The sequence below is a fragment of the Poeciliopsis prolifica genome, unplaced genomic scaffold, assembly GCF_027474105.1.
Source record: "Poeciliopsis prolifica strain line A6 unplaced genomic scaffold, Auburn_PproV2 SCAFFOLD007, whole genome shotgun sequence".
Classification (NCBI taxonomy): domain Eukaryota; kingdom Metazoa; phylum Chordata; class Actinopteri; order Cyprinodontiformes; family Poeciliidae; genus Poeciliopsis; species Poeciliopsis prolifica.
This window is the reverse complement of record NW_026562382.1, coordinates 13506189-13517232: the sequence shown is the minus strand read 5'-3', so window position 1 is coordinate 13517232 and position 11044 is coordinate 13506189. Positions and strand designations below refer to the sequence as shown.

At 37.7% G+C, this 11044-nt stretch overlaps 1 protein-coding gene across 1 annotated transcript; it reads right to left on the bottom strand.

The window, feature by feature from the left end:
* Window positions 1–252: 252 nt before the first annotated feature.
* Window positions 253–10215, bottom strand: ihha (Indian hedgehog signaling molecule a). The gene is made up of 4 exons (XM_055032318.1): window positions 9420–10215; window positions 7337–7494; window positions 6989–7092; window positions 253–2356 (listed from the first exon to the last, which is right to left on the bottom strand). Exons 1-4 carry the CDS (start codon window positions 9723–9725, stop codon window positions 1626–1628), a joined length of 1299 nt encoding a protein of 432 aa, XP_054888293.1. The 5' UTR covers window positions 9726–10215; the 3' UTR covers window positions 253–1625.
* Between the last annotated feature and the right edge of the window lie 829 nt (window positions 10216–11044).

The window sequence follows — 11044 nt, the reverse complement described above, 5'->3', positions numbered from 1 at the left end:
GCCCCTATCACCCACAGCAGCAAAGTGGAACTTCACATGGTGCTGCTGTCCTTGGTACTGAAACCAACAAGCAGACCACCCTCTAACCACAGTCATTCATGCATTTTCTCCATTGTGATGGTAACAATGATAAGTCCTTTTACCAACAGATAGTAAGTCGTTGAATGTTGTTTGAGCTAGCATAATGTGTATGCTTTTCTCACTTGGACAGTAAGATTTAAAAGGACAAAAAACACAAACTTTTCCCAGTAATCAGACATAATTGTGAATTTATTACACTCCAAAAAGGAGAAAATAAATAAACAAGACAGGACACAATTAGTTCTTTAAAACTTTTATGTGTCAAATACAAAATTTATAAACAAAGTTGCCAAAAATAATAATACAAACAAAAATTTTCTAAAAATAGATCTTTAAATATTTTATCCAATAGCTTTAATATACATATTTGACAATATTTCTGAGAAAGATGCCTTGGAGTTACAAGATAATTGCATTGTGTCTTTTCATTAAGCATTTTAAAGTCAACATCAGAAACAGTTCAGGCAATCTGAAATATATATTAGACATTTCTACATTTCTATACAGCCTTCCATAAAATTAATAGTTATTGATTTACTGCTCCAATGTGGGTGTTTCAAAAGAGATGAAGCACAAACATAATCTGATATTGCCATTGTTAAATTAGAAACTCTTTCTATGTACTAATTGTGTTAATTACTGATATTTAACGAGATGCATAGAAGATAATACAGTAGTTGAAAAAAGCCTGAGTCATATTACTGACCTGAAAAGTGACACCCTAAGACAATAATCAAACAATTATCTCTTCAATAATACACCTGATAAGAAAACATAAACATTGTAGATAAACATGTGAAAAAGAGAAAGATCAAGTAGTTTTAAAACTGATGGAAGACTTGAAAACAACTGAGAAGGTGAGCTAGTTCACCATACAACTATCTGTAGAGAAAAAGTCGTGGTTTTATACACACTTTTATTCCCTGCCATTTAGTGGCTTTATTTAAGCCTTCTATGGATGTTTAGCAATTTGTGTATTACTGCTCTACATTACACGGAGTGGACTTTTAAAAAATTCTGAAATAACAAGGATTAGATTTTAAAAAGAGTAATGAAGGAGATCATTCTGGAAATAAACCTTTACTTTATTTCTACATAAATAGGTGTATAAATACCTATTTACTTACAAAAGCTAAACAGCTTTATAAAATTTTCTCTTTTCTCACTCTCCCTCTTCATATTCTTCAAATGTTTTGTGTCAAACTTCTCCTTTCAGTGTCCCAAAATGGGGATCGTGTTTAAGGACAATATTTGTTTTAGCTGAATAAAAGCTTCAGTTGTTAGTCTTAATGTTAATGCAATGGAAATCATTATCTCCTTAATGTTTTACACAAGGACATGCATAAGAGATGTATTGAAGTACAGCAAATACAGGCACTTGGAGTATGTAAAAAATATATTTACACTTTTGATCAGTCTTCTTCTACAAACAGTTGTGCTTTTCCTTATTGTGCCCCTGCATGCAAGTGAATAAGATATGCCATCAGTTTGGTATTTACTTGTCCTGCTCAAGTTTATGTCACTGGTCAAAGTGACCATTACTATTACACCCATAAAGGGTGGAAGTGTTCAGTTCCCAGCAGCACTTTCCCCAACTTTTCCAGAATCCACGGGTACCAGTGTAGCCCATCATTCTGAACTTGAAAGTGTCCTGTTATTCTGTAAATAAGTCTCAAAGGAGCCAAGACCCAGTGGGACAAATAGTGACTGTCCACGACAGCGTAGCAAGATGCTAACACGCTGTTCACCACTATAGACCCATGCTGGGTGAGTGGGGCATATAGCCCAGTGCTTGTCTGCTCCTCAACAAACGTCACAACTGAGAGTCTTGGATGTGACTCTGATCTGCCAGAAGATGTAAAGACACACTGTCCAGGCTGGACTTCACTGGCAAAAACTGTCCTCATACCTGCCTCATATCCCCTCCTCTGCCAAGTGGATCCAAAAAGCTTTGTGTCCTGAGATGTTTCTTCCTGCTCTGACCTGGTCAGTCTGCTGGAACATTCTGTGACAAAGATCAGGTGAGCGGCTGTGAGGGTGATGTTATGTCCCCCATCCGTCCTAATAACATAGAAGGTCCTTGTGGCATTGGGCTGGCGATCCAGAAAAGACACAACGGGGCTGTAGAGGAGTGGCGCATGGATATCTGCTGAGGAGGACGCAAGGACACGGTCGCCGGTGAGGAGGTCACGCATCTGTTTAATGCGCCCACCTTCAATGGTGACCTGAGCATCGCCAGGGAAACATCCTCCGGTTTTGGCTGCCACTGAATGCTCTAAAAGAAAAAGGAAAAACATCCATCTATTTATTTTATTTAATTCTATGAAGTTGTGCTCTTTGTTGAATGGTTTAGTTTGATATACAAAACATAAAAAAAGAAAACATAAAGAAGGGGGGGGAAAATGCGGTTGAAAGAAAGCACTGATACTTCCTAGCTTGGTTTTCTCTGTTCACTACACCTGCTCTTTATTCCTGGTCACTTAGTGATTCATAAAGCAGGTGAGACTTTGACACGGACTCAAGATCAACATTATCTCAGTTCAATCACTGAGAGGTTGTTAACATTTGTATAGCAGTATGACTCAGGTTCAAACTATTTGCTCTCTGCCTTTCGGCTCTCCCCTTATAACTGGAAATCAAGTGCATGACCAGAACAAATTTCAGAAACACATTTTCCACTTGCTTATGAGTTGACATATTTTATGAGTGTTGCTCTCACCCTTACTTATCTTGGATATGCAAAAAAGGAAAATCTGTAAACTGTAACTGGAGCCAATTCAAGTCTCCACATTTTTTGAGAATGTGATGATATTCACAAGATGACTGTAAAGAGAGTAATCACTGGAATTTCACTGACCTACTTTTGAAATTTATCATGTTTAATGGGTGCTGTTGTGAGAAAAAGAAAACAATAAAAAGTAATTTCAATATATGTCTGGGAAGAAACACCTCTTCACAAATAATCAACCTTTATTATTACAATTTTCAAAAAAATTCTAGAAACTCTTTAACACATTAACATACTGGACGTTCTTACGGTACTCACTGAAGCTCAATATGGATTTAGACCAAATAGATCATCTGCACTAATAGATAATACATCTTCTCTGGCCTAAAAACCATTTCAAATTGAAATGTTCAGTTACATAAAAATGGCTTTTGACATTTTACTTATGAGTAGTACATAATCAGATGTGCAGTATTATAATGGAAATGGAGGTATTTGATGATCAGAAAACATTTTGCTAAGAATTAATTTTGTCACATTCCTTGTGAGGTCCCCCAGGGGTCAGCATTGGGTCCAAAATTGTTTCTTTTTTTTATGATCTTTGCAAAGTTTATATTCTTAAACCAGTTTTATCTGCAGATGGCACTAAAATATTTTATTATACTGTGCTATAAATAATGAGAAAACTAAAATATATTTGTTATACCCAATGGCTAATCATAGACAAATTAGTTGGAAATCACATATAAAGTGCATAACAAAGTATAGAACCCTTTTGGATTATATGAAGCCAAAAGGGTTCTGGATAAGAAAATACTTTTAAGCTAATTTGAATAATGGTGTAAACTTAATGTAATGTTTGATGGGTTCAGTTGGAATGTATGTATAATTTAATTATAATGACTTATTTTGTAAAATGCCTTGAGATGACATGTTGTGTTTTGGTGTTAAATAGGTAAACTGAACTGAATTACATACATTGTTTTTTAGTTAATTATATTTGATTTGGAGAAGAGGTGGAATTAATTAAGTTTGTCCATGCCATCTTTGATATGAGATTTTATTCATTTTATTTTTTGCTTCTTACTCTTTTGTCTTCTTTACTGTTTATTATTTGCATTATTATGATTATTTAGGGTGTTAATCCACTTATTTGCTGTTGAAAAGCAGTTGTTGCTTCACACTAACTTTCAGTCAAAAGTAGTTGTCCTGTTAATAAGGCAACAAGCCTTATTAACTAATAAACAAAAGCAACTAAATCAATTGTTGGCTTTTTAGGCATACATTGATAAATTAAAATCAAATGTTATTGTTTTGTCGAATAGGTTTTGCATGTTTATTCTTCCAATAATTTTAAAATAAAACTTAACATAAATATCTATTTTTGTGCAGTAATTTAAAATTCTCAGTGAAGGTTACAAATTATCTTCAACCATCTTGTTGAGTATGACAGGCTGCAGGAAAGTAAGCGACTCAGTTCACCTCACTGCTCACTGTCACTTGCTTATTAGTCCTGCAAGGCAGTGATTTGATGCCATCAGCCATGTTTAGACACAAGTTGTTTTCTTTTTTTGATTATGTATAATTAAACTGTAACCAAATTGAATGTTTGAGATCAAATTAATGTTGTTAATCATCTATGACTGATAAACAAAACAAATAATATTTTGCTATATCCAGTGAGACTTGTTGGGTTAAGAAAATTAAAGTTTAACGTTTCACCTTGCTTCAGCTTTAGATAAAACATAGAGTACAAACTTTTAAGTCATAGTTGAAGATGTATGCTCTGTATAAAATATAGATTTTTTTCCCCCACAGTCTGATACTAAATCAGACTAAACCGTTCTTGTTTTAAGTCAGCTAGAGTTACCTCATTTATTTTAATTAGCCAAATGCCAGAATAACAAGATTATGCACCAGAGCAACTGGTATGTCGCCCTTCTCACTGAGTGACATTTCAATCCATGTGATCAGATTTCTCTGTGGATAGTGATATTGTCTTTACAGCATCTACACAAGTTCTTTTTGTTTGTTTTTTCTGAGATTGTTTCGCACAGTTTTGATTAAGATATGTTCATATCAAAGACACAGAACCTGCCTTCTTAAAGGATGGACCAATGACTGTTAATGTCCATAGTGTTCATAACGGCATATTTGAATGGAAAAGTGTGGCATGCTCAGGGATCTGGGAATTATATCCAAGGATTAAGAAATTAATTAAAATAAATAATCATTTAAAAGTAATTTCTTCATCTTTCTTGTATTTGGAAATTAGAAACAACTATGGTTATACTAACTCAAACAGCCAGAAACAAACAAACAAAGAAGCAATCAGGTCAAACAATGAATTTTTTTTTTGTCTTTTATTACAGATTATATGCATATGTCATTCAGCTGTATAAAATGGTAGATACAATTACTTAGTTATTGTTTGGCCTTTGAGGTGCATTTCTTTACCCAGAATTGTCTGCACAATATATCATGCTTAACTCTGCCTGGATTAATGTTCCCTTTAAGATGCAGTGAGATGAGGTGGCAAGAAAGTGTAGTCGGCAAGAGCTAATGGATAACCAGCTGATTGTATCACCGTAGTCCGAGCACGGACCGAGGTCACGGAGACAGGAAAGTACACAGACTCAGACGAGGTTCTAGATACCATTTGGACTGCAGAGATTTAAACCAAGTGACATCCTTATTTCTGGTTCCTGTGAGGTTCAAAAAATCCAGTTAAATCGGACCGAATTAAGAAATCAATCAGTATAAACGTGCATGTAGTTACTTTTGTATATGTGTGTGTGTGTCTGTGAGGGAGGCTTGTCTTAAGGCAGTCTCAAGTCAGCCAAATATTTGTTCAAGGTGTGTAGATGTGTGTGTCTCTGAAAGCCCGAAGGCTGCACAAAAAGGAGGCCTGTGATAAGATTCAGATAAGAGATCTGAAAGAAACTCACTGGAGGCAAAGCAACGGCAAAAACAAAGAGAGAGTTAATCATCTCACAGCCTACTAACCTAGGCAGTCTGCTAGAGTGTGGTTTGGCATCAAATAACTGGTGGTACCAGACGTGGGTATATGGGTTTCTAAAATGTTTCAAAAGTTACATGTAATGTTGTCACTTATTGTTTTAAGGACAATAAAGAACCTATGGTGGAAGATGTAACTTAGCTTTAACAATAGTACATGGCAAAAGCAGTCTGCCAGAAATGGAATCAAGGCAAAAAATTTAGACAAGATGGACATACAATAGTTTTCAAAAGTATTCATATCCCTCAAACCTTTTCAAATTTTTGTTTTGTGACAAAATTTTTATGAACTGTATGTTATACATTAACAAAAAATAGTCTCTATAAAGGAGAAGAAAATCGATGCAGATTTTACAGAATACATTTAAAAATAAAAATATGTTGTCCATTAAGAAAAAAAAAAGCAGCTTAAGCTCAGTCGGAGAACATTTATGAACTTAAATTCAATTTAACTCTAGTGGTGTACAGTGTCATTGTAACGGTTTGATCTAAACCAGGGACTTCCCCAAGTCCAGTCCTTAAGATCATCCATGCATCCATTCTCTAACACACACAAATCAAATGGCTGAATTCCCTCATTAGTACGTCACTCGGCTCTGTGGAGGACTGGCAATGAGCCATTCATTTGACTTGAGCATGCATCTAAAAATTGCAGGACAGTAGCTCTCTGAGGACACCACCCTGATCTAAACCCTTCCATCAGCTTTAGGTGATCAGTGTGAGGCAAACCTCCACTCCAGTCATTCAGGTTTTCATTCAGGATTGCCCTCAACTTAACTCGAGCCGTCACCATCAATGCCAATCAGCTGCCGAGTCCTTTTAAAAGGCGCAATAATTTCATTTCTCCACTAAATTCTGGAAAAATATGTATGTAAGACAGATATTATATGTGCCAAATTCTGTAAAACGAATAAATTTATCATAAGTCTTGATGATAAGATGAGACTGCATAAAGCAGAGATCACAGGTGCACACCTTGGTTTGATTGGTTCCCAGTAGGCTTTGCACACAAACACCTTCACAAAGTGATAACACAGGTGCTCAAAGGGAGGCTGTACAATCAGGGAGTCACCCCACAAGGTGTCTCGCATCAGCCTCGTTACTGCTAACAACAGCTGGCCACAAAAAGACACTTTCAAATTTTTTAAAGGCAGCTCTTACCTGACTTCACGCTACAGTGAACGTGGCCTTTAGACTCATAGTAGACCCAGTCAAATCCAGCCTCTACAGCCAGGCGGGCCAACATGGCATACTTATTTTTGTCCCTGTCAGAGAAAAAAGTCTGAGTCACAATAGCAAAAAAAAAAAAAAAAAAAAAAAAAAAGGAAACATCTGCAAAAGTCAGGAAATATTGAGTTTCACACTTACATTTTAAAAGCAAAATACATATAGTTTGCTTTTCGAAAGTATCACATGTTAGCTTGTTGATAGGTTTAACAAATTATTGATTACACCTACTAAATGTTAGTTGGCTAGACTCGAAATGTGTGCCAAGTTTATTTCTCTTACTTGTCTGAGGTGGTGATGTCGACAGCACGCCCCTCATAGTGCAGCGAGTCGATTGAGTGATGACCATCTTCATCCCAGGCCTCTGTTACTCTCAGCTTCACTCCTGGCCACATGTTCATCACAGAGATGGCCAAAGAGTTCAGCTTGTCTTTACAACGCTGGGCGAGACAAAGACAAAGCAAAAGTAGTTAGAGAAAAACAATCAAGGATGATTCAGCTTCTGTTTGCTTTTTTTTTTTTTTTAATCTAGCACCAATTCACAACAAATAATCTCTCGAAGCACTTCACACAACAAGCCAAAGAGATTCATTTCATAAGAATATATGAACAAACCCTTGCAAAATATTCTACACAAGAAGACTTTTCTAATCAATTACATATATTTGTATTTGATCATAGTCGTACGATAGAAAACTTGCACACAATCAATCAAAGATTTTTTATGTACATTTAAAATTACTGACCAAAGTGCTTGAAAAAGAATAAAATGTAAAACTTTAGCAATAAAAAACCAATAAAGAAAAACTTTAAGACACAAGAGGTTAGTCGAGAAGCTTTTTGTACCTCTTGCTTTGGTTCTAAATTTGTATTTGAGAATGTTTAGCAATAGATGTTATTTAAATATCAGAACTCGTGCTCAAGTGTGATGGTGCAGTTGTGTATAAATTTATAAAACCAAAGTTTATCTGTGGGGCTCCAGCTGTTTGAATTGAAGCACTCATTTTGCATAAATTCAATTGAATCAAAAAAACACGTCATTGATCCGAAAGCTGAAATTTAAAAATTCACTTAAATCAATAACTTATCAAACATGAGGTGATCAGAGGAAAGACTGACTCCCATTTAACAGGAATAACCTTGGTCCTGTTGGAGTGATACTGCTAAATTATTTCAAAACAGCAACCCATCCGATCACACCAAGTCACTGAGTACACAACAATCCCTCGTGATGAGCAAGCATGTGGAGACAGTGGACAGAAGTGACTGGAGAAATCTCTTGCAGGACCTGGTCCAGGAGGCGGCTTATGCCAGAGCTAGATGGAAATTAAGAAAATAGTGCCGACAGACAACGATCACAGAAACAATGGAGTTTGTGGCAAATACAACTCAATAACTGTCTTTAGAGGAGAAGCACTATAAAACAAAAAGCATTTTGCCAGTAGTACAAGAGTGAGAATTACAGTGCATCTATCTAGTTCAAGTATTATGGTTTTGTTCAGGAAATAGACAGGTTTATACACAGAATGACAAAGCCAGGTTGATCTTCATGAGATGAATGACAAAAAGATGATCTGAAAACATGACTTTTGATCAATGAGTTTGGCTTTTAGGCTATTCGGCAATGCCAAAAAATTGACCAACAGACTGCAGAAGTATCATTTAATTTAAAACAGCTCATATCAGTTCATAAATAGCTTTTTTTTTAAAGCAGAAAGAGCACAAAAAAAAAAGTTATGCACCGAAACCAAAGGTTTATGAGAATAACACTTTAAATAATTGCTCCAAGTTCCAACTGTGTCAGGTGAATGGTCAAAGTACACACAACTGTGATTGTGGTGTTTGCTTGAGATCCATTCAATCCGAATACACAAACCAGGCTGAAAGTCAAGGAGTGGACATGCATTTTAATGATTTGCAAATATGTGGGGTTATTGCGTAAAATAACCACAGCTCAAGCTGGCAGGATGGGACCGGGATAAAAATAGATGTCTCTTATGCAAAAGCATAAAGTGAATCGAGGGTTAGGATTACTTCCCAATGATTCACTTATGTGCGGTCAAATGGAAAATTATAGCCAGATTGGGGTCAAGGAAGGCAACACTTAAAGACAGCCTCGGCAGCTAAGTATGTCAGGTAGCAGAATCCAGAGGTGAAACCAAGAGTTAATGGAATCAATCACTTTGGTTTAAACATTTAACTGACAACAAACATTCAGCAGACAACTGGAAGCAGCAGCGTGGCTAATCTGGTTCATTCAGCTCAGTGTAATTTGATCTCCCTGATAAACAAACTGATCTCGAAAATGGCACTTTAGCCGAGATAAGACCCTTTTCCGTATCCCACCTCCCCCACCCAGCTTTACCTGAGTCATAAGCCTGTCTGCGCCCGTGTCCTCCTCATCTTTAAAGATTATGTCTGTATTATAGTTCGGCGTGAGCTCCTTGAAGCGCTCGGAGTTGCGCGTAATTTTCCCCTCGGGTCGCCCGCTCGCTCCCAGGGTCTTTTCGGCCACGTTTGGGCTGAACTGCTTGTAGGCGAGCGGGATGAGCTTCTTGGGGAGCCGCCTCTTGCCGTATCCCCTCCCCGGCCCACAGCCCTCCGAAGCAGGTGCGAGGAGGAGGACAGAGGCGCACAGAGAGGCTGCGAGAAAGAGGAAGGAGATCCGCATCGCCCCGGGGGAAGGAGGGAGGACTCTCCCGGGGGGAGAGAGAGAGATGTCTTCAGTGCCACTCCGGTTTAGTTTCCATTTTTCCGGGAAAAATAAAGCACCGCGTCTGAAAATATTGGATGAAATAAGGTCATCCTCTGGTCTCCATGAGGCACCATTGGAATACCAAAAAGTTTTTTGTACGTCTACAGACTAGAGGAACTCCGCTCTGAACCGCCTGACGGAATCAGCAGTAAGTGTGCAGGCAGTAAAGTCCGTGTATTTAAACAAACAGGTTCAAAGTCGATTTGGTGGGTGTGAGAGTTGAAGAGAGAGAGTGCGGCTGCTGACATCCAAGTTGCAGTGTTGTGGTTTCTCTGCCCTCCTCTTTCTTGTGCACCAGGGTATCTGGAAGAACATCAGCCTCTTGTGCGCTCTTTTTGCTCGATGCCCTGCTCTGGACTTCTGCATATGCGACAAGCTGCAGTTTTCCAGTTGAATTGAAGGGAATTGGGTGATCCACAGTGATCTGTTGCCACTTCAGACCGCACCCTGCCAGTCCTGCCCTCCCCTCCTCCCTCTCCTCCTTTCTCCCTCTGCGCTCTCTGTCCCTGCGCTCTGCCACCCAAACCCGCCCCTCCTGGGCACAGGGCGCACTGGAGAGTCCGGTCCTCATCTGCTGGAAGGCAGGAGAGCCTAAGGGTTTTCCCACCGTTCCTCCTCTGCCTTTGTCCTTGACCACTTTCCATGTTGAGAAACGATTTTTGAAATTGAACAACAAAATCAATTAATCTAATCAGTTTTGCAGAGGCTGCCAGTAGTTTCTCTCAACTGGATTCCAACCCCATGTGATCATGGGGGACTGGTTGTTTGACTTTTTACCAGTAGAGAAGTAGAATACTTTGCCTAAATGACTCACTGATTTATTGGGTGACTAAATGTCTGATTGATTTAATTACAGCACCATCAGGTTATGAGGGTATAATAGATAACAATTTTCTATCATGCATCAATATAAACCCTATAATGCTACCAAATCTGGACATAAGAAAACTGTTTTGCTAACGTTTTCAGAATTTTTAACTGCTTTATATTTAGTCACTTTACAAATACGCTTCAATATATTTATTCTGACTGCACAAAGTAGTGCATAATTAAAAGTAAACGGAAAATAACACAATTTTCAAATGTTGTTTATATACTGGATTTTGCCTTTAAACAAAATCCAGCATCAGTAACTTTCCCCACAGAAGGCATTTTCTTTCTAAATATTACAATAACAGCTCATCTAATATCAGCATAAGAGGTTGCAAAAGATACAGTTGTTTGTACCTCAGAGG